General features: G+C 33.2%; 5 protein-coding genes and 1 long non-coding RNA gene across 8 annotated transcripts; 3 read left to right on the top strand and 3 right to left on the bottom strand.

Annotated features, from left to right (window-relative positions):
* The first annotated feature begins 660 nt into the window (after positions 1–660).
* On the top strand, positions 661–3,490 carry LOC111276433 (indole-3-acetate O-methyltransferase 1-like). Its single transcript, XM_022862168.2, has 4 exons — positions 661–885; positions 1,018–1,437; positions 1,846–2,121; positions 2,762–3,490. The coding sequence occupies exons 1-4, from the start codon at positions 775–777 to the stop codon at positions 3,113–3,115; spliced, it is 1,161 nt and encodes a 386-aa protein (XP_022717903.1). The 5' UTR covers positions 661–774; the 3' UTR covers positions 3,116–3,490.
* Positions 3,491–5,522: 2,032 nt separating this feature from the next.
* LOC111275643 (65-kDa microtubule-associated protein 1-like) lies at positions 5,523–10,352 on the bottom strand. Its single transcript, XM_022861104.2, has 11 exons — positions 10,238–10,352; positions 9,198–9,248; positions 9,003–9,097; positions 8,696–8,899; positions 8,342–8,593; positions 8,050–8,265; positions 7,779–7,934; positions 7,388–7,699; positions 6,823–6,910; positions 6,124–6,272; positions 5,523–6,000 (listed from the first exon to the last, which is right to left on the bottom strand). The coding sequence occupies exons 3-11, from the start codon at positions 9,072–9,074 to the stop codon at positions 5,698–5,700; spliced, it is 1,752 nt and encodes a 583-aa protein (XP_022716839.2). The 5' UTR covers positions 9,075–9,097; positions 9,198–9,248; positions 10,238–10,352; the 3' UTR covers positions 5,523–5,697.
* Positions 10,353–14,268: 3,916 nt separating this feature from the next.
* LOC111275646 (uncharacterized) lies at positions 14,269–15,786 on the top strand. The gene is made up of 4 exons (XR_002688384.2): positions 14,269–14,381; positions 14,541–14,673; positions 15,061–15,260; positions 15,343–15,786. It is a non-coding gene; the product is annotated as an uncharacterized LOC111275646 (long non-coding RNA).
* Positions 15,787–15,854: 68 nt separating this feature from the next.
* LOC111275644 (trigger factor type chaperone family protein) lies at positions 15,855–19,786 on the bottom strand. 2 transcript variants are annotated; one of them, XR_016333706.1, is made up of 13 exons: positions 19,406–19,786; positions 19,207–19,290; positions 18,788–18,913; positions 18,609–18,697; positions 18,213–18,396; positions 17,882–17,972; positions 17,575–17,729; positions 17,214–17,306; positions 17,028–17,120; positions 16,855–16,935; positions 16,545–16,742; positions 16,356–16,451; positions 15,855–16,172 (listed from the first exon to the last, which is right to left on the bottom strand). XR_016333706.1 is itself a non-coding variant. In XM_089754525.1 (13 exons), exons 1-13 carry the CDS (start codon positions 19,709–19,711, stop codon positions 16,095–16,097), a joined length of 1,626 nt encoding a protein of 541 aa, XP_089610651.1. In that variant the 5' UTR covers positions 19,712–19,781; the 3' UTR covers positions 15,855–16,094. The 2 variants fall into 2 exon arrangements, 1 of the variants encoding a protein (XP_089610651.1); XM_089754525.1 differs by having other exon boundaries at positions 16,356–16,456; positions 16,598–16,742; positions 19,406–19,781.
* A 1,205-nt stretch (positions 19,787–20,991) lies between these two features.
* Positions 20,992–23,520, top strand: LOC111276120 (uncharacterized). Its single transcript, XM_022861931.2, has 4 exons — positions 20,992–21,057; positions 21,185–21,457; positions 22,389–22,547; positions 23,156–23,520. The coding sequence occupies exons 1-4, from the start codon at positions 20,992–20,994 to the stop codon at positions 23,288–23,290; spliced, it is 633 nt and encodes a 210-aa protein (XP_022717666.1). The 3' UTR covers positions 23,291–23,520.
* A 30-nt stretch (positions 23,521–23,550) lies between these two features.
* On the bottom strand, positions 23,551–26,092 carry LOC111275647 (grpE protein homolog 2, mitochondrial-like). 2 transcript variants are annotated; one of them, XM_022861107.2, is made up of 6 exons: positions 25,882–26,091; positions 25,072–25,276; positions 24,791–24,984; positions 24,537–24,704; positions 24,081–24,209; positions 23,551–23,913 (listed from the first exon to the last, which is right to left on the bottom strand). In XM_022861107.2, the coding sequence occupies exons 1-6, from the start codon at positions 26,017–26,019 to the stop codon at positions 23,800–23,802; spliced, it is 948 nt and encodes a 315-aa protein (XP_022716842.1). In that variant the 5' UTR covers positions 26,020–26,091; the 3' UTR covers positions 23,551–23,799. The 2 variants fall into 2 exon arrangements, with proteins under 2 accessions (XP_022716842.1, XP_022716841.1); XM_022861106.2 differs by having other exon boundaries at positions 24,791–25,276; positions 25,882–26,092.
* Between the last annotated feature and the right edge of the window lie 875 nt (positions 26,093–26,967).

The following is a 26,967-nucleotide window of genomic DNA, read 5'->3' as shown; positions in this document are numbered from 1 at the left end:
TAATTACAAAATTAGGAAAAAAATTTTGCTTTTTTTTTTTAAATATAATGATAATATTGTTACTTTGTTCAAACTTAAAACTTTTTTACCATATTTTTTTGTTTCAAAGTGGTTCATAATATATCTTTATCTCTCAAAAACGAAAGTTCTAACTTTGTTCGTGCTTAAATCCATGATCATATATCAAACTAATCCTCTCCTAATTAAGCATACCTGCAATCCGCATTAAAAGAAAAGACTAGCAATTTTTTTAGGTACCTACTGCTATCATTTGCTCTACTTTGTGGTTTAAAGCCAATTCTAATCCAAAAAAAGTCAAGTAATTAGCTAACTAAAGTCTTGATACAAAAATACTATTCCATTTCCCTCTCTATATATATAACTTAACCAAAGTCTTTTGGTACAAATAAATTTAAACCGTAGCTTTTCTTCTCTTCCAAATCTTATCTTTCACCATCCTTTAATTGAATTTTCCGGTATCGGAGACCGGAAACAAGAAAATCCGGCGTCAATCTTGGGTTTGCCGGGCTATATATATATCTTTGCTATTGCTTGCATGTGAGTCCCATAAGTGTGTTGCAGCTCTTTGTTTTCTCTTTCCTTTTTTTTTTTTTTTAAACTTTATTTGAATTTTTATCTAATAATAATTAGCTTTTTCCTTTTGTATGCAGACCAAAGTACAAGCAAAAAAAACTTTCCTTTGGCTTTGGTTTTTCTCTATATATACTCAGCTTTACTCAAAACTTTCTTCCAAAATAAACCAACAAAGCTGCAATGGCTTCCAAAGGAGACAATGTTGTTGTTTCTAACATGAACCTTGAGAAGCTGCTTAGCATGAAAGGAGGCAAAGGTGAAGGCAGCTATGCCAATAACTCCCAAGCTCAGGTTTATAATTCTATCCTGTTCCATTTTCCCATTTTTTTTCTTGTAATTGTCGTTTCTTTTCATCTTTTTTGGTATTTGAAATTGTGGGAGATTGAAGTCCTGATCACTGGAACTATGTGTTTGTTTATGCAGGCTTTACATGCTCGTTCCATGCTTCACCTTCTTGAAGAAGCCCTAGACAGTGTTCACCTGAACTCACCCGAGGTACCCTTTGTGGTCGTTGATTTAGGATGCTCCTGTGGCAACAACACAATCTACATCGTCGACGTGATCATCAAACACATGATCAAGCGATACGAGTCATCAGGATACGAGCCCCCAGAGTTTTCTGCATTTTTCTCTGATCTTCCTAGCAATGATTTCAACACTCTTTTCCAGCTCTTACCTCCCTTGGCTAATAACGGAGGTAGTAGCATGGAAGAGTGCCTAGCATCAAATGGACACCGATCCTATTTTGCTGCAGGAGTCCCCGGATCATTCTACCGGCGCCTGTTTCCGGCTAGATCCATCGATGTCTTCCACTCGGCATTTTCATTGCACTGGCTATCACAGGTTAATTGACCTTTCATTTCCCGAGGATGATTTTTAAGGTGAAAATTATAGGAAAAATACATAATCTTCAAGTTTATGTCACTTCATGGTGAAAAAATTTTACCAAAGTTTACGTGATTTTGAAAGATCTCTCAACCATTTGATTTTTACCAGCTTTGATTAGGTCAAAAAGTGAGTGCACAAATGATCATAGTAGCATGGTTTTCCTTTTTGTCATTATTTTTTCTTTAATTTTAAAACTTGAAAAGAATTGAATCCCGATTTCTTTCAAAGAGAAAAACTTATGAAACATTAGTATTCAAGCTTTATCACACGCAAACCAAAGTACTGTTGCTTTCCCGTCTCTTTTCTCTTGTATGTGAAACATTAACACCAGACATATTTGTGTATCTCTGCAATGGGACCCAGATGCCTGAAACTGTGTTGGACAGAAGATCAACGGCTTACAACAAAGGGAGGGTGTTCATCCACGGTGCAAATGAGAGCACAGCCAATGCATACAAGAAACAGTTTCAGACAGACTTGGCCGAGTTCCTCAGAGCAAGATCGACAGAGATGAAGAGAGGTGGGTCCATGTTCCTTGTCTGCTTGGGAAGAACTTCAGTGGACCCCTCGGACCAAGGTGGGGCTGGTCTCCTATTTGGAACCCATTTTCAGGATGCTTGGGATGATCTTGTCCAAGAGGTATGGTAATAATCACCCATGTTTACATAAAGTTCTTCATTTTTACATGTGGCTTATGTGCGAACGGTACACTCCAATTGTCCCAAAATCATTACTCGCCCCGTTGCCATGTCGGCAATATGATAACTGCTGGCAGAGGTTGTGGGAGCCACATATGCATTGACCAAACTAAGATCAAATTGAATGTTGTAAGAAAAAAGAAACATAATCATAGCATTTAACAAGACGACAATAGCAGTCATTTGGGACCGTTTGATCATTGTTGGATCAAATAATCATAAGCTGTGGGATCAAACATTCTCTTGCAGTAAATTAATGTAGTAGTACATTTACCTATGATCCTCCTGCCTTAATGTTCTAATCAAGGTGCCACAAATATTATCTTGATAAGGTGTTCATTTTTTACTTTGTTTAACTTGTAATAATTTCATTTTCAAATTTTTATATATAAAAGTCTTGAATCATTTCATCCAAAAAAATTTTATATTCAATCTATTTAAATATAAAAACAACATATATCAATCGCATTTTTAAATAGAATAGAATTAAATTTTAACTTTCATCTTATTTTAATTTTTTAAGTTGGGATTCAAATAAAAAATAGGGTTACATAATTCTAATGATATATGTATTATGGCAGGGCCTTGTTAGTAGTGAGAAGCGTGACAATTTCAACATTCCAGTGTATGCACCAAGCCTACAAGACTTCAAGGAAGTAGTTGAAGCAGATGGTTCATTCACCATAAACAAGCTTGAGGTATTCAAAGGAGGCAGCCCTCTAGTCGTTAGCCGGCCGGACGATGCGAAGGAGGTAGGACGAGCCCTAGCCAACAGTTGCCGGAGTGTTTCCGGGGTACTAGTCGATGCACACATCGGTGACAAGCTCAGCGAGGAGCTGTTTTTACGTGTGGAGCACCGAGCCACAAGCCATGCTAAAGAGCTACTAGAGCAGTTGCAGTTCTTTCATATAGTTGCATCTCTTTCTTTTGCTTAGAGAAAAAGAAAAAGGTATTAAAAAAAAAAGGAGAAAAGAAAAACAAAACGCTTTTTCCTCTTATCTTTTCCCTTTTGTGTGTTATTTCCCATTGCATTGAAAAGAGATATATATGATCAATTAACACACAAAAGAGAGGGAAAAAGAGTTTCATTCTCTAGCTTTCTTTTTTTTTTTTTTTTTTTTCACTTACTTTTGTGTGTTATTGTGTGTGATTAGTGATTGTAGTTACCTTTATACTTGATGAATATTAAGACTTTGTGTTCCCTTGAATCCAACTAAGTAAATTAAAAAAAATAAAGCTATGTAATACATTCTTTTTATATCTAATTATTAAGATGTTTTTTGTAACTTTGTATGAAAGGGCTTGCTTTTGCATCTAAAAACTTGTGAAATTTGCATTTGATTTTAGTTAATTGAACTTCCCATTCCTCCCCTTTTACCCTTTCTTTTCTTATTTTAAATTTTTGGTGGGTTTCAATGGTAGTTATTTCGGTTGTAATCTTATCACTAAGTTTTCAATATTCAATCCATGCTTTTCAAAAGTACTTTTGGACCATTTGGCTCCTGCATACTACTTGTTTCCCCCTTTTAGTTCTTTGACTAACAAAGGATTATTGTACACATTGAAAATCAAAGGATGACTCTCAACATTTCCTTAATCCTCCTAATCCTATCCAAAAGTGTTAAATTCAAATTCTAAATCCTTTATACAACCATTACAAAATTCTTTGTCAACAACTGCATTCTTTGTTGGTTAGAATGTTAGACTTTTAGTTTCAGAGATTCGATCTTTAACAGTATTGAAAAGAAAACTCCTGCATATGTTATACCAAAGCTTATTCATGTATATCTTACATGGCCTTTGATGCTTGAGTAAAGCTTGAGCAATTACTTGATCCATACCAAGAGCAAATTGACAAACCAAGCATAACCAACAGAGAACATGAAACAAAAATACTTTCAGGTCTATACTTAAATCATAATACATATCAAATATCCTTCTCTCCAGATTATTCTTCTCCTGATGAGGAATGAAATATGAAAATATCAGCTTCTTCTGGTAGCTTAAAGCTCACTCTTTTCTTTGACTTCTCACTTTGGCTCCTGGTCAAAGAAACCTCCATGTCTTCTCTTTCACCATCTTCAGATTTCAGTGGCCTTTCCTTAGAGAAGCTCTCCCTTGGTTTAGACGAACTATTTGCTGCTATTTCTCCAACAAAAGACGGAAAAACTCTCTTGGAGGAATGTTTGAAAACATGGTATTCACCACCAGGGTCGGTACCAGGGTTTTTCTGCAATATTCCTGGGGAAGATGTGAGCCAATCCTCCAGAGTGAGCTCTCTTGCCTTGTTTAGCTGCTGTTTCTGCTTCTGTTTCTGCTGCAACTGCCTTTGTTTTGTTTCCTTGGACCACCAGCATCCCAACATCATGAAAGACATGCCTGAACAAGCACTTCGATTATGATCATGTTTTATTTCCTGTTGATCAGCTGATCTTTGGGGGCTTGAACTTGATTGCCTAAAACAAGAGAGGCTAAATCCCATTCTTGTTCTTCTTTGGAGAACTTTGATTAGATATTATTGCTCTTAGTACAATAAGGTTATATAGGATCCATTGATGGATTCTCCAAAGGAAAAACATATTAGCTTAGTTATTATCGATATTCACTTTTGGCCAAAAAAAAATTAGCGATATTCACTCATTGATTAATGTAAGATGAACTTGTTTGTGCCTGACCAAAACACTTTTGGAATTCAGAATCTGAATCTGATTTCCTTACTAAATGACTAAAAGCCTCTCACTATTATCATTTGATCCCATATTTCCTTGGGCATAACTGTCATTTTGAATACCGTTGCAGCTCATCTTAAATACTTTTAATAAACAGACAAGTGAGGACACACTCCCTTGGCTTATCCACCTTCACATGCAGACAAACTTTCTTTGTTAATATGGTGATGAAGGCAAGAGAGCCAACCCAAGCAGCCCACAAAGTTGTCAATTAAACCAGGTGAGACAAACCCTTCATTCCTTTTCCTATTCATTTTCTTTAATAGGATTGATTTGAATCATAAGAGTAATATTCATGTTTATCTCCATGCGTTTTGGGCAGCTCGTGTCAAATCAGCTAACAACTCCCCTGCACTAATCTTTTTTCCCAAATCCTAGATCATACCTAACTAAAAAATAAACAGACTTAATAAAATAATGAAACCCCAAAAAAATTGTGAAAACAGATATATGAATGACAACTCTATTTTGTCAGATCATGTACCCCTATCATAGGTAAGAAGCCAATGATCAATATGGAACCTTGTCCCTAGTTGCCAGAACAATTTTTTTTTCTTTTTTTTTCCCTGGAGAAAATTTAATAGCAAATCTGACTAATGCAAAGAAAACAACATGAATCAAAAACCAGCTTCCGGAAGCCAAATATCACAATATTACACGGCTAATAACAGTATACTCTCCAGTCATAGACTATATCCCTACAACAGCTCTTGGTTTCTAACCGATATACTAAACATATGGCAATAACACTAGTACCATGACGGGGGTGTAAAATTTCTCGTTTATTATTAGGGTGACGGTGGAACTGGATCAGTTCCGGAAACATGGGAGGCAGGATCCTCTTTTGATATGGCAACGTAGTTCACAGGAGCTGCCAACCTCATACTATCCCTCTTCCCATCTTTAGCAGCAGATCTGCTTCCATTTTGATTAGCATTTAGAGACAACCGTCTGCTATGGGTTCCATTGGCTCCTCCATTTGCTCGAGGACCAACCACCTTCTTTGTACCAGATGGTCGAGCGGGGCTTGGCCTAGAACTGAAAATGGCTTCTTGTTCTGTGTTTTGCAGCTCACCGAACTTCTTCTGATCCTGTTGGTTCATAAGTTAATACATTTAAGCTGAAAACTCCTTTTAGTTCACCTTCTTCCTGTCTAGATCTAAGTACATGCTTGAAGTTATAAAGTTTGAGCTAATAATGAATTAAAATCTTACCCTAAGCCTCCTCTTCTCTTCTTCTCTTTCTTGTCTGAGCATGGCATATTCATCTAGCATGGCAAGGAGGGGAACACCATCATATGTAAATGATATGCCATGATCTTCTTCCCAAGCCCGAGTTTTTGCAACCAAAGTGTCAACCATACCTACAAGAGGCCAATAAAACCAATTAATACAAAAACTCTAGCCATATATGCATGCTAAGCACATCTAAAGTGGTAGCATTATAGAAATACTCCCCTACCACGTAAATATTAAGGCAAAAATGCTATCAATGGGTGGAAATTAGGAATTATTGGCTTCAGGGAATCATATCATTTCATCTCTTAAAATTGGTATCCCATGCATTAGCCATATGATGACTTCCTTAACTTATATACACATTAATTTTATTCACAATCAAACCTTAACCTTCAAGATTTAAATTTTTAATTAAATTACCACATTCTAGATTGATAAGAAGGAAGTAGAGAACAAAATTTACGGCATACTTTGTATTCAGCCCCGGCTCCAATAGATTACAAGGAACTTTAAGACTAGAAATTGAATTGCGAATGCTGGTTCAAGGTGATTTTGTATTTATACCAGCATTATTACCTTCTGTTGAACAAAACAAACAATAGAAATGCACATGCACACATTATCCACCAATGACATATGAATCACCATCATGTATATTACTATTGATGGTCCTACCTGGAATTTTGTTGACCAGAATACGAACTTTCTCAGCACGCTTGAGATTTAAGTGTGCACCCCTGCTTGCATTGTACCTGTTCTCATCCTGTTCCAGCAGGAAAATATCAGTGGAACTGAAACATTAAGACAGGTAGAGAAAATAAGCTACGAGCATTCATAGGGAAGAACTCCATCAAATCTGTTTCTCTAGGCTATTTTTATACTTTTCCCTATATAGAGGTACAGGGGCAGAATCTTACAGATGCTGATGAGCTAGCAGTCACTCATATATGCCAAATCCAAAACATTTATCAGGGAACATTGGAATACATTGAGGGACTCAAGAATCAGCACTATGGTACATAGCATTTACTTTTAGCAAGAAAAAGATCAAGCCACATACTTCAGGCCAAGATTCTTAATAGTATCGTGTTAGAATGAAAAGTAAGTCAAAAATATTATGGCCAGATTATCAGAATTGCTCCTGCCTTCAACGCAAATAGATACACCCACCCATGAGGAAGAGAGAGGTGGGAGCAAGAAGCCAGAAAGAAAGAGAGGTTGAGGAAGAGATCATAAATACCCGATTGTAGTCTTCAAGCCAACTTTCTTCTTCACAAGCTGACATCCATTTTTCAACCCTGTCCAATATTTCTTTTCTGGTAAGAGCTTCTTCTTTTGCTTTTGCTATCTGATTATCCATGTCAGCTAGCAACTCAGCAGGCTCAACATTCCCAGAATCAATCAGAGCCATAATTTTCTCCCTAGCAGCCTCTGGATCTATCTCTATATGAGCACGCGCAAAAATCTCCTCAAGCTCCACTTGCCTTTTGAAAGCAAGTTCCTTCATCCTGCTTGACTTTAGCTGATCAAGCCTTTCGACTTCCACCTCCGCCTTCAGGATAAAAAAAATGAATATAAGTAAGCAACTGTTCTCGTTCAAACTTAAACAACCAACTAAGAAACTTGATTACCTGCTCAATCAAATCCAGAGCAAGAGCACCAGGAACAGTCACTTCATCAACAGATGAAGAGATATTGCAGGTAACATGGTCGAATAATCGTCTTTCCTCTTCAGGAGTGTCCATCAAATTCCAAAGATCAATTAGCTGAGTCACCAACTCTTGAAGCTGTCAAAAGCAGAACATGTTCACTTCATAATTAATTTCTTGGAACAGTAGTATGAAGATGAATATATTAGCTCATATATTTTTATGTCCAGTATAAAGATTACTCCAGAAATACCTTATGAAGCCTCTGCTTCTTATCTTCATTTAAAGCTGAGACTGTCTTGGCCAACCTCAATAGTGTGTCATTGCTGATGCTTTTTGACTGCACACCTGTAGAGTCATCTAAGCTTGGATGTACTTCGGTTACAGTACTAAAGAAGTCCATTCTGAGGACAGCACAGAGATCATGCACAGAGCTGACAAATTCAAGGACTTTATGCAGCCGGTCACTCTGCAATGCAATGAGAAGTTAATGGAATGATGAATGTAAAGACTAGATACCATTATAAGTAAGGCAATGAATTTACCTTCTCTTTTTGAAGTTCTTGGAGCTTTAAATGATATTCATCCAACTTCTTCAGGGACAAGTCAGACTCATCCACCGCAGGAGCACCTGTCTGCTCACCGGCATTCCCAGTAATATCTCCACATATCTTCTGAATCTGTGACTGTACATCAGAAAACTCCTTAACTCTCTCCTCTTTCTGTTTCCATAGCTGTTCAAGCACCGGTGCTATAGCTCTAAGTTGTTCCTTGATTGTTCCTGGTGGTTTCTCTGGCTGTAATCAAACAAAAAGGAATAGTGAGGAATCCGGTTCAAGTAATAACTTCCTATAGTCTTTAGCATCTTTGAATGTAAGAGAAATTAAGTGATTACTCACAATGCCAACAAAACTTTTGTCTCCAAGAGCTGATACAAGGGTAGAAAGTTCAAGTTTGGCATCTGACAAGGCCTGAAGAAGTTGTGTTCTTGATTTTACAGCCTGCTCAACCTTCCTCTTGTATACATCCAAGCACTCTTGCTCTATCTGAAGAAGCATCTTGTCTCTCTCCTCATCACTTTCACCGACTTCATCCCAAATTCCCTACAACCAATTGCAGAACATTTTACCGGCTATATCTCGACACACAGACGTAGACTAGAAACAAAGATTTTATGGAAGAGAACAAAGTTTGATACCATAATACCTGCAATTTCTGCAGTAAAGAACCACAAGTGGTTTCTCCTAGAAGAGGATTTTGTGATTCCGTTACCTCCATTTACTCTAGCACTTCAACCTAGCCTGCACAAGGGGAAGCATTTAATAGACATCAACACAATTTTCTTTTGAAAATTAAGGTGCACATGAAAAGAACAAACCATAGAGAACTACGTGTATATACCTTATTGACCTGCCAGAAACATCACTTTACCAGACTAAATGACATAAACACCTAACAGCAAAAGTGACAAGAAATAGCAAATCATTAAGTTAGGAGAAGTTTCAAGAATTATAGTATCTAAAGAATATCATGGCAATAAAAATTTTAAATTTAAAATGTACAAGGACATCAATTGCTAAGGCATTGGCATATTAAAATGATGTAAAAGAACCTCAAATGTATAAGTAAACAACGTGTGATGCAACTATGGCATTTAGTCAACAAATTAGATAATGCTTCTAAATTTTTTGTCTATTGGGAACTGCAATAAGCTTACTAATGGGAAACATTATTTAACGCAGATCATAAAAAAAAAAAGAAGTTAAAATAAAAGACTTAATGTCACACATATTGCACCAGAGTGCAGTTGATTAAGCAAGTAAACTTGCAGAAAATTTGGTTTTCCAAACACTGAAATTTACAAGGAGGAAAAATGAATCTTGAATAACTTATTGCAAGAACCAACAGAAACTACTTTTTGAATATCTTACTTCAAAAACCAACAAAAATGAATCTTGCAAATCTGATTGGAATTTACAAGGAAAAAAAACAAGAATCTTTTGTATTTTACTTCAAGAACTAATATATAAACCCTTTAAAATAAGTTTAAAAGATATACCAGCTTGATCTATTGAGCTTCCATATGTCAACCAAAAGTAACATAAAACAAGACATTAGAACTATGAAACAACCTGACCAAACCATCAGAATAACAATTTCACTTCTTTCTCAAAATTCACTTAACATTCAACCACTAAAAATAACCAACAAAACCCAAAGCTCAAAAACCTTCATTTTCCACAAAACAAACACACACATTAACAGAACCAACTAGAAGAACAACTCCAAAACAGTCTAGATCTCTCTTAAACCCCAACCACAACTAAAAAAAACCATACTTTCTTTACAATTTACATCAAGCTCAAAACAACAATCAAAGAAAGGATGAAAAATGCAGCAAAGACAAGAAATAACCAAAAAGAACGAAAAATAAGACATACCCAGATCTTCGTTTAAGCAAATATTTCTGGGGTTTTTTTTTTTCTTCAGATCTAAAGCTTTGATCTTTGCAGAGACTGAGTTTGTGAGACTAAGAGAAGCTTTGATACAGGGAACAAAAATGGAAAATGTTTACCATGGGACCCCTTAGTACATCTAATTGTCCTGACAAATTCTTCTAATTTATAAGTACCCGTGTCTTTTGGGATTATTTACGAAGATGACACTGTCAATGTCTAACCTTCCGAATTTACTTTTTTGTCCCTTAGTGACTTTTGGGGTTTTTTTTTTTTTTTTTCCTTGCCTTTGGCCTTGTTGTTTTTGTGGGTTTGTGTTTTTTTGCATTTGGATTTTTGTAAAGTATGCGTTAAAAGGGTGGGGTCTTTTGTTAACGTAACAAATGGGTAGAATTAATCCAAAGAGGGTAATTTTTGTGGGGACATTTTTAATGATTTTAGATCAACCAATGTGTTGTTGACATGTGTGATATAGTGAATTTTTTAAATACATGAGAGGATATTTAAAAAAAGAAATCAAGAATTAGATTTCAATCATTTTGAAATATGAATAGTAAAAATTTAAGCCAAATTCTAATCACTAACCTCTATTGAATAATCTAATAATTTTTCTCTGAATCAAACTAATAAGATGACAAAAAAATTTATTTAAAAATTTTGAATTTCATTTGAATGATAAATCAATTATCATTCCAATCATTCAATCGAATATTCAAATGTCATAAAAAATTATAATGAAAAAAACTTATAAAATGATGTAATCCTCATTGAATCATGATGCCTTAATTGCAAATTAAATTATTTAAATTTTTTTATAGAATTAAATTATTTAGTTCCATCATAAAAAAAAAAAAGGTATAAGAATACTCTAGTAATAATTATAAACAAATAATAATAGCAACAAATCGAATGAGATCATTTTTTTTTTAAAATAATGAAATCATAAATTTTAAAGATCAATTTGGTAAAAAATTCCATGAATTAAGGGTAGTTTTATCAATCACACCCACCATTCAAACTCTTTTCACCCATGTAAATCATTTGCCCAAATTTTGAAAATAAAAAATTCAAGTCAAATGAAGAGAAAATGGCATAGTGATAGAATGATAGTTAAGTTGAAGAAAGAGGGCAAATGGATGACGGTGATAAAACATGAAAGAAAATGGTGTAACCAAAGGTGAAACAAAGGCATTGAGAAAGAGGCCAAGGTCATTAGTCATTTATAAATACATACATTTAGGCATTATTAAGGTAAGTTTAATCTATCATTAATTTTTCGTAGTATTTTTTTTTTCTAATCTCATTCATTTTGATTTGTACGTTGAAATACAAAAATAAAAAATACTTCATGTCTTTAACTCTAATCGTTTTTATTTTATATTTTTTTAAAATACTCTTGAATCAGAACTCGATATAAACACCTACCATTCAAAACTCTTTCACTCAAATAAATCATTTGCCTAAGTTTTGAAGAAAAAAAAAAGTGAAAATGGCATGGTGGTAGAATGGTAGTTAAGTTGAAAAAAGAAGGCAAATGGAAGATAGTGATAAAACATGAAAGAAAATGGTGTAACCAAAGGTGAAACAAAGGCATTGAAGCAAAAGCAAAGGTCATGGGTCATTGTTAGGTGGCATCAAGAATCAAACATATCTCTATCTTTGCAAAAATCGTAAAGCATCATTAGCATGCAAAAAGTTGTTTGTATTTATTAGTAGCTCAACAAGTTTGTTTCTAGATATTGCTGTAATAATTTAAACCCTTGTAAACCTCTTTTAGTTTTTTTTCTTTAATTATTTTTACTTTGTTTAGATTTGCCCCATTTCCATATGGTTTCCTAGGAATCTCAACTCAAAATTTTATCTATTTCTTTTTGTTTATCTAGCCTAATTGCCTTCCCATATTTAATGTTTTCTTTTAGCTTAAAATAAAGCCATAAAGACCATGGAATTAAATTTTCAACATCACTTGATCTTAGTAGGTCAAGTAAGGTATATGTTTCAAAATCAATGTATTATATATATATATATATATATATATAGAGAGAGAGAGAGAGAGATAAAAATTCTTGGCATTATTTGAGTCTAATCAATTTCTTAAATAATTTTAAAAGGTGCATTCCTTCATTGATATTTTTAAAATTTTACTTTTAAAATGCTCCATAAAAATGAAACTTTAATTGACAATAAGAGAAAACTCTTTTCTTTACCCACTAAACTAAATTTTACGAATTCAAATCAATGTTTGGGTGATATTTTTGTTGGTAATGACATGGAAAATTCAATGAAAACAGTTACATTCCTCCATATTGTATCTTATATTTAATTGCAAGCAAACATTTAGAAATTCATAGATGAAAAAACATTATTTATCATTCATGAATTATCAAAGTTGGACTTTCTAATTATTACTATGTTACCCTTAAATATCTTTCAAATCATGTCTTAGTTTGAACTTTTCATTTTATGTCTAGATTGTTCACAAATTCACTTAACAAAATTAATATAGTATTAAAACATTTTTTGGTAGGACATTTCTCAAAAAAAAAAAATTTTAGGTAAGATAATGATATCATTATTTGTCTAATCCTAATCTCATGCAAAGAGAAAATGAAAAAGCAAGATGGAGAGGTGGGACTTGAAAAGTAGATTTACTATTATTCTTGTGGGTTACACATGATTTAAATTATTTATTGATTAGCCTAAATGAAACTCTTTTTTTTTACTAAATATGATTTATTTACACTAACAAAACATTTAACTAGGTTTTAACTCCTTTAGTTTAATGTGGTGTGTCATGTGAATGTTGTCATGTTCCTTGTCAACTAGACTAGGTATCTTTTTTGGCCATTATTTAATTGGGAATAAAGACAATGTCATTATGTTATACCTTTTGAAAGTTTATAAATATCTTAAACACTTTCTAACATTTGAATGCAAATATAAATTAGAGAAAAAAAAAAAAAAACAAAAAGGAAATGAAAATGGAAGAATAGTTTAGTTGTTGTCTCAATGAAATTTATAAGGATAAAATAATAAAAAATATTATATTTTATTATTTTATTTAGATTAAATCTTTATATTTTTATTATATTTAAATAAATCCTTAATTTTTATTTTACATCCAACTAAATCTTTAAATTTTAAATTCTATCCAAATAAAACCTTAACCTTTAATTTATACTTAAATAAGTCATTAATATAAATCAATATTTTGTTTGAAATAAAAAATTACTTAAATGCAATAAAAATGTAAAAATTTATTTAAGTAAAGTGACAAAATTTAAGGATTTTTTAAAAATATTTTAGTCAATTTATAATGAAAAAATGGGCGCTTTAAGACTGATTAATTTAGTTGGTTGGTGTTAGTTGGATTTAAAAAAAAAAAAAACCATAATTAATCCAAAATAAAGGACAAATTGAAGTTTGACTATATATTTGAATATTCTCCCAAATGCTTGACTCAAACATGTGGGAATTTGGATCAGATTTTCAATTTTTTTCACCAGTTAGGCAAATTGAAGTTTGACTAGCAATCTTGACTAGGGGTTTGAACCATCCAAATCCCTTACATGACTTTTTTTTTTTAATATTTAAAATTATCAAAATTTAAACTTTAATATTAAAATTAAAAATTTAATATTCTATTAAAAATTATTATTAACTAATTTTTTCCTTAATTACATTCATTAAAAATTACAAGATTCTCATGTTAACATGTTTAAAACTACAGTTATAACTTGTTGAAAATTGCAAATTTTTCACATTAAAAGTGTATAAAAAATATAAAAATGGGTTGAATCTCAGCCCATTCCTATAAAGCTTGAGCCACAAAACTAGCCTAGTTATAAGTAGTTCGGCTAGACGATTACCACGTGGGGCTTGCTTAATAATTCTCCGACGGTAATCCACGTGGCAGTTTCTGAGAGATCCTAACTTCCTACTGGGTCCCACAAAGAACATGTTCTTTACTCAAAGAAACTCAAATATAAGACTCTTTCAATTTCTTCATTCTCCTCGATCTATCATCGTCTTTCATTTTCTGTTTTATTTTTTTAACATTTTGGTCCTTCACCATTCCTGGGTTTCCAATCAATGACGTGTAAATTGTTAAACTGTCAGATTCAAAACCGTATGCTACCTTTTTTTTCAATCCCATTTCCTCCTTGTTTCTTATAATAGATTTGCATGGCTATTTTTCCATTGTTAAATTCTTTAACAATGTTGATGGATTCTTTAACAATCCTGAGATTTCTTTGTTTTGATACAAATAAATACTTTATTGTTGCAGGGTGTGTTCTTGTTGTCTCAAAATTTATTGAATTACTGGTATAATAGTAAGAGCAATGCTAAAGGATCATGGTTCCAGTGCACCATCTACACCTACTTGTACTCGAGTTCGGCACCGGAGACGGTCCAGTGAGGTCTGTATTATTCCATAAATATATGCCTCTCCTCATGTTCCATCGCATGTTTGAATGTGGTCGAGGTTGGGTTAGTTCATGGATGTTTCTAGCTGCCTGCCATGTGCATTTGCATAAAGATGAATGAAATAGAGCAGTTGATTGTTTAACACCTTGATTTTGATTCAATAAAAGTACATTACCAATGAATGGTCCTTATCCTTTATATCGGTTAATCCTTCTGGAAAGATCAATTTCACTTAATTTTGGACTTGTATCATGAATTTCTGAACTCTGTTGGAATTTGAACATCTCTGACATGTTCCGATGCACGTGATGTGCTAAGATCCTTTTCTTTTTATTTTCTTGTCAAGTGGTTTAAAGTGTGATTGTGTTCTTTGGTGCCAGCTTCCTGTTGAGATGAGCAGAACAAACTGAAATCATTTACTTGCCAAAGATCACAACAAATATAAATCATTGTGGATTCGTGCTTGTTCATCTCTGTGGGGGCTTCTTATTATCCGAATATTAATGGCAAGGGAGCTCTTCAATCTACTCAGAAAAGCCCACGAAGATAAACGCCTGCCTGGGTTCAGGCTCTTGAACTGGTAAGAATGATTACAATGCAAGTTTGATATTGTGGTAGCACCTAAGAGATTGATATTCTGGTGGCATTTTATGTCCTTGTAGGCACTTTTACTTCACGGCTATGCTCTTTGCATACGGTCGCATTCTCAGTCACCAGCTCGTGAATACAGTAACTTTAGATAAAAATCTTCTATAGGCTTGTGAGTAAGCTCATCAAGTATCAGATGGTTATTTGTTATTACTTATACATAGCAGGTTTGCATTTATTTTGTTTCGAAAAGAAGCAAGACAAACACACGTACATTGTCTGCACATCTATTCATTTTGATTGTCTTCTATTGCTCTCAATCATGGTGTCAATTAACTTGTATGGTTGTCTAGAACTCTAAGTTCCAGGTTGATTTATAATTTTTCAGGAATTTAATAGTATCAGGTTACGTTTATCGGCATTCCCTTGTTATCTGCCGGCTCTGCGGTTATATTTTTGAGCTATGAATCTCATGTTCTCCTCCCAATTAAAAGGTTCATTTTTTTTCCTTGGATTCAGGTTTCATGTGGTTCATTCTTACCCTCTCTCAACTAAATGCAGCAAAAATGTTTGTTCCGATACAGGGTTGATCACAAATTGAACCGCTGATTAATCTTTAAAAGAGCCTTAGAATAGTTAGATATTTTACAAAACGCAGAACGATTCATAATCTCTCAACTAAATGCAGATTCTGGTCTACTTGGGTCAAGATATTAATTTGTATAAATATTAAGAAAAAAAAAAAGGAAGAAGACAAATCCATGCAATTTGACAGTAGCCCCCGAATGCTGCAACTCTCTCCTGCCAGGACTGAGTATTCATTCTCTTATCTTGTTATGTATTGAATATCTGCACGTTCTTTAAGCCATTCAATCACTTTTGCTCCCTCTAGCACATCTTGTACCTATACAATTTTAAATAAACAGACAATGAAGCATGTTTGGTCCAACAACTAGATTTAAAGAGGACCCGAAATTTGTCTTAATTCTGCTGACATTATTTCAGACCTTATAAGAAAAGATTGTAATAGCCCTAACAAATGGTTTAGGGAATGTAGGGAAGTAAAAAGAAACCAAAGCATCCTGACCTGTTCCTTCACACGTTCCTCGTCAAATTTTTGCTTGTGACGTTTGAATTCAGCAATAGAATTTTGCACCTCTTTCACAAGCTCCTCTGATGAAAACTGCAGTGAAAACCAACTTTAAGAACAGACAGTTGCATAAAATAGTAACATACTTCAAAAAGAATGTCTACAGCTTTAACTGTTGACGTTTACAAGGCAATTGTATCAATTATGTCAGTGGTTTGAAGCAATATATATTTCCTGCAAGTTTTCACGTTTAAAAATATCTCCAACTGCCAGATTCTGCTGTATCAAGTTTATTATGTTCTCTCTCTGGTTCTCCAGATATTCATTCACTGCCTTTGGACTTGACAGAGAAGCCAACTGCTGTTCGTTTAGCTTTACATTTGCCTGCAATGGTGAAACAGTAAATTATAGTTGGTGCAACCATGCACACATACAAACACATGCAAAAACACATGCACGTGCAGTTGCTTAGTCATCAGAAACAGGTACTGCTTACCTGAATCTCCAGAAGTTTGGCTCCATAAAGCTGCCTACCTTGTTCCTCAAACAAGGATTGGGGAATATCGATTTCCACCATCTGATTGAACATCAAAATGTCAAGTTAGTATTCTAGAAATAGAGAAAGAGAGAGACCTCAATTAAACTTATATAAATGTTAGTATCAACAACCTTGCGAAGCTGGTCAAGAATTGCATTATCAGTTGTTTGGTCTCTTGCAACTTGCTCCACTTCTTGGCACTTTTGCAATAACGATTCCTTGACCTGCAGATTCATGCCACAGAAAAGTTGTGCGCAAATGTAAATTTTGGAATTACAACAATCACAAAAAGGTCAGAGTCCATATATTATGTTAACCTGCTTCAAGTCAGTGCATCCAGGAAGAAGCTTATCAGCAATAGAGTCATTTAACTCAGGTAAATCCCTGTAGAATAGTTCTTTGCATTCAACCTATACGAAAATTAAAAAAGAGAAACAAGAAGAAAGTTTCACACTATTGCCCAACACCAAGTAAAAAGAAAAGGTTAGATGGCTAGACTATTCATTGAATTATTTATAAATTTAAGCTTGGCTGAGTGCCTGAATATGTATTCAAGCAAATAAAGACTTGAGCAGATAATGTTACACCTTTCCAGTTTTAACATACTATTTTCCTTGAAATTTAGAAACCGAGAAAATCTGTGAAAGTTTTGAAATCATAAAAGAAAAATGAACTCACAGTAAATTGAGCTTGAACCCCACGAAGATTTTCTTGTTGCCATGATTCAGGAAATACAAGTGGAAAGGACATTGTTTGGCCTCGTTGAATACCAATTATGGAATCAAGGAAACCAGGAAGTACTTTATCACCATCTTCTGTGTCAAAATGAAAACCTGCAAAAAGATAAAAGGAGCTTCTAGCTAATAAATTGATCTCAATTTGAAAGACCAGGACTGCTTAAATTTGAAAATAGTACAGTGATTATCTTATTAACTGATAAGTAATATGCAGGAAGATTATTAAGTATTAAAAATTACTGGCAAACCTTTGCTTTCTGCAGCTGGAATCTTTTGAACATTAGACTCATCTTGATCAATAGTTGTTGCTGATATATCAAGGACCGCAAGATCACCAACCTGAAAATATTTCAGCCCTCTATGAGTTGTAAAACTTCTATAATAATCAGGAAAGACTAAAAAATGACCATCTCAGTTTCATACTTGAAATTAAAACAAATTTGAGGCAGCTGTTAGTATAACCAAAGTACATTGGAGTTGAAGATGAAAAAGAGTACAATGTTACAAGGGAATTTTAATTAGAAAATGTTAAATCTGTTTAGAAAAGAAAGGAAAGAGAGTTTCTTAAACATGCATAACCTGTAGTCCTCTGTCAGTCACAATTCTCAGAGAACCTAAGGACTTGTGCCGACGCCTTATTTCCTGCTCACAGGCTCTTTCAGCTTCTATGTCATTGTCTATTTCAACAACAATCTTCAGATTTTTGTACCCATTCTCAGGTATCCATTTGACTTCAGGAGCCACATCTACAATGACATCATAACTGGAAAACAAATTAAATCTATAACCATTGGTATCATCCCTATTAGGGGCTTATGCAAATTTATTTTGTCAGTGTTTCCTTCTTATCAAATGCCTCTCCCTGACATACAGCATGAGGTCCATAACAGAAGATTCCAAGAGGAGTGATTGCATGTATTATTGTCCATTCGAAGGAACATGCAAGTGATATTTAAGGATGTACCATTTACCAACCTCAGAGAACTAAGAGCAGAATAGGTTTTCTCCATATCAGAAAATTTGGTTATTATGCGAACTGAATCTCTCAAAGCCCTTCCAGTTACCTATAGAACAAGATCAACCAAATATCACCAAGGTGATTCTTGACATGAATAGGCTAAAAACTAATATAAAGCAAACGTTATTAAACATACCGACGACATAGCATGAGGGAGAGTCCTTTTCAAAATGGATTCTACTGTGGCCTTCTGAACATTTTCTTTCCCAACATAATTTAGAAGAACACTCTCTGGGATCTTTCCAGGGCGAAATCCAGGTATCTAGTATGTTAAAAACAAATGAATTGCAGCATTCAAAATGAATCTAACAAAGAACACAGCTAGCAATAGCATCAAAGCATCTCTAGCTACAAAAAAGTTGTAGTCCTCTATTTAGCATTCAAATAATTAATTTTCTTTGTAGTTGGAAACTATGGCAAGTGGGAGAGCATTAAACAACAACACTACAGATTTTATATGAAAATCGAAACCTAAAATCAAGAATTTCTTAAAAGAGAAGACTGTATTATTAACAAAAAATGACACTAAAAACTAAATTTTGGCCAATAAATTACCTTTACTTGCTTCATAAACTCCTTTAGGACCCTTCTGTAACAATCCTGACCTACTGCTGCTGGAACTTCCACACTCAATCTTACCTACATAAAAAATAAAGCATTGGTTATTATCGAAGTTAACATAAAAATGAATGACATCAAGAAAAAGAAAAACTTCAAGTTGTGAAAATATCAATAAAAAAAACCAACATCTTACTCTTGAATTAGGCTCTTGAATCTCAGTGACCTTTATATCAGCCGGAAGCTTATCTGTTTCGACTCCGAAAGCCGCTGAAGAAGCTGCTGAAGCCTTAATAAGAGAGAGTGGCGGTTTAAGGAACTGAATTTGGCGGGAAAAAGAAGAGAGTTGTTTGAGAGGATAATATAATGGTCTTTTTTGGATTTTGTAATTGAATTGGAGAATTGGATTTTTGAGAGATAAAGGAATGGTGGCTTTGGGAGCGAAAAGGTGGGGTTTTTGGTTTAAATTGAGAGGTTTTGTTGAGTTAACACAGAGCTCCATTGTTGCTGCTCTGTGGAAGGTTGAAGCTTTGGGATTGAAGATAAAAGCTCGAACTTTGCTGTTGATATTTTCAATGAAGTAAACGGTGCGTTTTTGTAAACCCTAAGTAAATTCTTTAAACACAATTTTTTTTTCATTTTCTTTGTCCCACTTTTGGGATGTGAAGTTAAATATTCAACTACAAAAGTTCCGATGCTTAAATTATAAAAAAAAAAAAATCGTTTTTTATTATTTTTACTGAATTTAAAAAGAAAAAACTTTGATTTTGATGTACATAGTATTAATTTTTTTAATAATTTATATTTCATAATTTTTAATATAAAAAAATTTTAAAATCATGAAAATAATTATGTAACATAAAAAGCGTAAGACATTAAGTTTCAAAAAAATAAAAAAAAAATTTTAGAACATTCAAAAAATAACAAAAAAAATAAGAATAGAAAAACCATTATTTTTCTCTAAATCATTTTTTGTTTAACAAATTTAACCTTATATTATTATTAAAGAATCAGCTTTTATAAATTTTTTAAGAGTAGTTTTAAATTTTGTATGAATTTATCTTTTTTCTCAAACAATATATATTTTTAAATAAAAATTCGATAGTTTTTTATTTACCAATTAAATTAACTTTTGTAAGCCTCGAATCCGTTAATTTAATAACTTAAAAAAGAAGGATAAAACATTTTGATAATTTTATTTCTTTGATTAATATCATATAAAAACGTAAGAGAGTATTACAAAATTTAAATTTAAAAAATTTTCTTTCATGTTTATTTAATTGTAAGAAGATTAATCCAAAAAATATCTTATTATTAAGAGTTGTAATGGCTTGGATTATATCGATTTTTATTTAATTTTTTTATATAATATATAATATTAAAAATTTTTAAAATTAATATTGAATTTGAATCAATATTTTTTTAAAATTAATTTAATTTGAATTAAATTTTATTAATTTGATTTATCAATTTTTAAATTTTTATATATTATTTTAATAAAAAAATGAATATATTTAAATAAATTTATATATAAAATAATTATTTTTATTTTATAAAAATTTAAAAATATATATAATTTAATAAAAATATATAATTTAATTCATTTCGATTTTTTTTTAATTTTTAATTTAAAATCTATTACAAATTTAATATATATATTTAATATCTAATTTTAATTCGAATAAAATAAAAAATCAATTCAAATCAAATTTAATATTATAATTTTTAAGGGATTTTCGATTTTTTATTTTTTTATTTTTTTTCTCACCACACCAATCAAACATGAAAAATGATTGCAAAACCGACGCCGTTCTTTACAAGTTCGTGTCTTGTCTTAGTTGTCGACCTGTCTGTCCCCCTTTTTAATTTACAGAACCGAACCCAAACATCACGAACCGTACCAAACACTCCAGCTATTTCAAACTCTTTTTATCGCCTCCTCTCTCCGGTTCCAGCAGTTAAATGGAAGGAGTAGGTCCACAAGGCTGGGCCGGGCTCGGCCAGGTACTGTGCAACGGCGGTGTTCAATGGCCCGGTAAGGAAGTGGAAGAAGAAGTGGGTCCATGTGTCGCCTGCAAATACCGTTAAACAATCTCAGTCCAACGGGAACAACAACGGCAACAGTTCCGTTGCTACCAGCATCCTACTCTGTCGGTGGACCCCACTTTCGTCTGCTGATTCCGGATCCTCTGCCGTTGACGGCGAGGACGAGGAGCAGCCTCCCAAACGCAAGTTCTGGTATACCCCAGTGAGTGTGTAAATATACGTACGTATCATATATGTATGCGTATAAGGACACGTATGCATCCCTGTATAAAGGTTCTGTCTTTCCTTTTCTGGTGGTTGTAGCTAGGGTTTTGTTCATAGATTTTCAGGTTTCTTTTTCTTCATGTTTTCAATTAAGCTGGAACTAAATTGTTAACTTTTTGTTCTAAGTAAAAAACAATTTTTTTCCTGGAATTTGAAAATTCAATGAGGAGTTCATTCGGTCGACTCGATTAACTTGGAATCGAATTATTTAAAATCTAATTAATTAAATTATATTAAATTATTTTTATTAATCAAAGTTATTAATTTTAAAAATTAATCGAATTTAATACGATCGATTGAATTAATTTTTTATTAATCAAATAATAATTACATTTAAATTAAATTATATTTTAAACTCTTAATTTTTTATATTCTAAATGAATTAAATAAAATTATCTAATAAAATGTTCAAAAATCAAAACATTATGTTAAAAGTTTTAACAATTTATGAAATAAAATGATCAAATTTCATGTATTTTTTATTTTATATTTAGATTATATTACATTTTGATTAAAATTTTAGTTAATTTGATTCGAAAATTAAATTAACCAAAAATTAAAATTATTTTAAAATTATTAATCGATCAAAATTAATTTAATAATTTGATCAATTAAATAAATTAAATTAATTCAATTGGTTAATTCGATTAAAACCAAATTATGCATCTTCCTAATTCATTGTATTTTATGCTTGAAAAATAATGGGTTTTTTCCCTTTAATCAGTGCATTAATTTGTTGATTTTGCTTTAATATTATTGATTTTTTTATTTGACAAAGTAGTGTTACGGCTGGTTACGTTGAAAACATGGTAGTACTTGTTATAAAAATGGTTGTTCATAAAAATGGTTGGTCATTATCATTTTTGCAGGTTGCTGTATTGGAGGAAAAGCAAAAAAGGGCAGATGCGAAACAGGCTGGAGATGAAGTTAAGACAGATGAGAATGATACCAACCAGTACCCAGATTGGCTATCAACCAAGAGTGATAATGAGCTGAACATGAATAAAGATTTGAACAAAGAAACTCAGGTAACCACTTCAATTCTGTTTTAATTATCTTAATTGCATTTGCAAGTTGAAAACAACTGCAATAGGACCTCCTAAAAGGGAAATAAGAACTGTAAAGATAGAAGATAGCCTTGAGTTTTGGAAGAACATTGTCAAAATGTTTGAAACTTCAGTATCTCATGCCTTCGTCCTCAGCTGGTTGGTAGGATTGAGGAAAAAAGTTGGGCTGGTTCTTGGAAGATGCTTACTTGTGTGTGAGGTAGTTGTGTTTAATTTGGGTAAATAAGGTAGAAATCTAAATGTAAGACATGAAATGGTTAAGATGCAGCAAGATACAAGCCTTTTCAAGTAGTCATAATGCCATTATAGTAGCATCATTCAGGTTTTAGGGTTGTCTCCATCCTATATAGAGCTGACTCACAACCTTGAAGTGCCATTAATCTGAACCTGTTTTGGTACTGTATCGTACCGATGTATTAAAAGTATGGGGAATGAACAGGTAAACCCATAAATTATTGATGTAAGGATCAATTTGACATCCCTAAGATTAAATCTCTTGCTCAAAGTTGAAACGTTTCAACATTTGATTCCCTAGCAACACTGAATAAAGCCAAGATCTTGTTTTGCAGCATTCTAGCATGGGTAATTTGGGCCTGGATTTGAGTTTGAAAGGCCATGATGATAGCTGCGATTCTGTTGGTGAGAAGGAAGGTCATGAGAAGGCAGCAAGTCAGCAGGATTTTGGACAATGGGTTGACATGTAAGTAGTTCAAAGGATAGAATTCATGTGCCAACAAGAATCCACAGATTTGGTCACTCCATAGCAGTGCATCATATGTAGCATATACTTGTATGTACGCTTGGTCATATGTATATTCTAGCCTTAGCAGCTGTTTGCTCCTTATCAAAGCTTGAGCTCATACTGCCGATTCTGCTGTTTACCTTCGACATTGCAGCTATAATACATAGAATGAATCGATAATATCTCATTTTATCGTGTGGATTATGCTGTAAGAAGGCAGTGTAATCAATGAGAACTACTTTCTTTGTTCTATTTGCATGGCATTATATCGAATATTTGGGTTGAAAATCATACCAAAAGCCCTCTTGTGGCATCCTATTATGACTAGTGAAACAAGAAATTGATGGCCAAAAATCTAAACAGAGAAAAGTTTGCAAAGACTAATCTTAGCATGAAAACCTCATATGTAAATAACTCTAATCACACAGGCAAAGTGATTGAAAATTTGCCACGACTCTACCCACCCTATCATCAAGCATCAGAGCCTTTGTCATTGGTGTTACTGTAAGCTGCATCGTTATCCAGAGCTTGAGTAACACCAACCTCAGCTGGTCGAATAACTCGATCATGGAGCATGTATCCTGCCTGTAATAAAGAAGGGAAACAAACACTTCGCTAAACTATGACCACATCAAACAGCACAATCTATCAAAGACTGTACTTCTATAAAGAGAAGGAAAATCGAATTGGTAATTGAACTTACATCGCGTAATGGAGCTATATCAATAAAAAATGGAATAGAAAAATATTACCTTCAAAACATGAGCAACTGTGCCGGGAGGCTTAGAATTATCAGGTACTTGGAATACTGCATTGTGCCTGTGTGGATCAAATGGTTCATTTGTAGGATCAAATTTTTCCACTCCAAACTTTTTAAATACCTGGAAGTACAAACATTTATATCTGGTTAGTAACAGATTTAACATGTTATAGAACACATTTAGACACCGAACATTGTCAGAGTGACAGAATATACTGCAATTCCAAAATTAACTAAGCACATGACTTTGTATAACAAATTTTCAGATGAAGTGCAATAATTGAAGTGAATTCAGTTCGCTAAGTTTGCCCCTTTACCAAATAACAAATGTGGAAATCGAACCTACAAATTTAAGGAATTATAACAGCTCAGCTTCATAAGAACTCCCAATATCATAGGAAGCTGTGAAACTAACCACTGACTTCTAATGAAGTAACAAAAAGTTTACCTCTCCAAGCTGTTTTTCAGTCATTTCAACTCCTTCTAGGAGTGTCTTTAGCAGTGGCACAGCTCCAACAGTGTCTTTGGATTCATCGATCTTAGGGAAACTGCCTTTAACATGCATAGAAGCCCTTCCTAAATTGTCAGCAACATCTAGTAGGCCCCTTGCAAAATTCTGCAGCACATTGACAAATAATTACTATCATGTCTGAAATCCCAAAGACAACAGAAACCAAGTGTTCATTGTGTCACCAATAATACCTGTATGGCAAATTTTTTTGAGTTCTCTGCTTCACGTCTTGTTCTGCTCATAACATTCTCCATTTCTGCAAGAGTGCGAACAACTTTGTCCTGCATTTGTTCAATCTCCTTTTGCTTTGCATTCAAGAGTCCTTCTTTCTCCTCCACAAGTTTGACCATATCAGCCATTGATAGGTCACCATCACTCTCAGAATCTGAATCAGAAAATGCAATTCGTTTAGTGGCTCTTCTCCTTCTTTTATCAGATTGAGGCATTGTATTTCGGGATTCTAAGCTAAAACCTGATTCTTTTGATTGATCAGAAACTTCAGCCTCTCCAGGATTCGTATCACCACTTGGCTTTGCAGGCTCTTGACCATTATTTTCTACAGTACTCCCATGTTCCTTTTCTGAAGGCTCAGGGGAGGAAGACGAAGAGATCCCAAATCGTTGGAATGCAGAGAAATTCAGGCTTGAATGATGCGGCAGAGACACGTCACCCGCCAACTGCACAGAGAAAGCGCATGCTTGTAATATTGCACCGAACCTCAAAGAAAATGCACTAAAATGACATAATTTATCCAAATGCAGGGAATCAGTTATGTTTCGAAGGATCCAAGATATGGATTCAAGATCCTACATGATCAATCAATTGCTGAAATAAAAATGAAATTGAAACCAAAGAAGACCCTGACAAAGTCAATATGAAAAATGAGGCCACAGCTTATAAATCATTAATGTAATAACTTCATTAAGGCAACTAGTAAAATTTTCACCTTTTTTTATGTTTGATTCATTGCAATAACCAAAAATGAATCTTTTACTTCAAGTGCTTAACTTTACACAATCAAAACATACAATTTAAATAAAAAAGCTAGAACAAATCTAAAGGCACTTACTTTCATAAAAATTTAAACCCTTAAAATTTGAAAAAAAACCTAGAGAATTCCAACAGGATAAAACTAAAATATGCAAAAATAAAACACTGTCCAGATAAAAAAATAATCACAATTGAGCTAATCTAAAGAAAGAACTTAAACCCTAGCAAAACCCTCTCCCAATTAACGAAAAAAATCAAAAGTTTTACTTCATTTATTGTAATTTTTCAGTACCTTATTCGGAGATTCACAAACAAGAGAGTGAAACTGAGTGGAAAAGCTTGGCCTTTGAAGCTTCTTCGGAGCAGAAAGAAGCACGGAACGCGCACTCACGCTCCTCGAAACGCGTGATAAAGCCCTCGACATTAACATCTCTGAAAAAGAGTACGGAAGAAGAAGGTGGTTTAGGGTTTTAGACGTTATGGGGAATAAAGAGAGAAGAATTGGATAAAAAAGGAAAGTGTGTGGAGAGAAAGAAATTTGATTTTTATATATTGTTTGACTAAACTATCCTCTATCTATAAATTAAAACGACTCCGTTTTGAAAGGTATATTGGTGAATTTGGACACTCCTAGGGGTTTTTATTGTCCCTTAAATTATTAACGTCAGGTCTTTCGTAATAGAAGTATCCAGAAGGTTTCATTTTTCACCCTTATTTAAATATGTGGGCGGTTTCCGATCCTTGTCAATAAAACGACAGCGTATACCCGATTGTAATATGAATAAGCTTGGACATCATATCCTTTTCATTGGCATGACTATGGTTACAGATTTTTGCAGTTGGCAAGAAATAGAAACTGGGCCAGCCCAGGTAATCTTCTAAAGGCTATTGTTTGTGATCACACTTTGAATTAAGTTCAAGTGTTCCAATGCGACTGACACCGCCAACAACGGCATCCAAAAAATTTAGTGTCAACCCCATTACGAGAGAATTGCATAAAGTTTCTTTATCAATGGCTATCGATGAATCTTTTCAAAATTCATGAATGGAATGTAAATTAATAGAGCTTTTAATGAATTATTTGAGAATATATTTAGTTTTTATTTGTTTATATTTATTCATTAAATTTAACAAATAATTTTAAATAATATTTTTATATTCATTTATTAATTAGATCGAATACGAATTAAAATTTATTTGATTTATTTATGTTTTTATTAAATCTGTTTAAAATTTATTCGTTTATAATAATATTAATAAAATTATTTTTTTATTTTTTTTTAATTCTATTTTAAGATTCATTCGGATTCGTTTATATTAATTTAAGATTATTTATTTAAATGGTTTATTTGTTTAAATATGATTGATTATAATTTGT

The sequence above is a fragment of the Durio zibethinus genome, chromosome 25 (assembly GCF_047325235.1).
Source record: "Durio zibethinus cultivar Kanyao isolate XHJ-2024 chromosome 25, ASM4732523v1, whole genome shotgun sequence".
Taxonomy (NCBI): Eukaryota; Viridiplantae; Streptophyta; class Magnoliopsida; order Malvales; family Malvaceae; genus Durio; species Durio zibethinus.
Note: the sequence above shows the minus strand (reverse complement) of the source record. Positions and strands in the feature narration are given on the sequence as shown.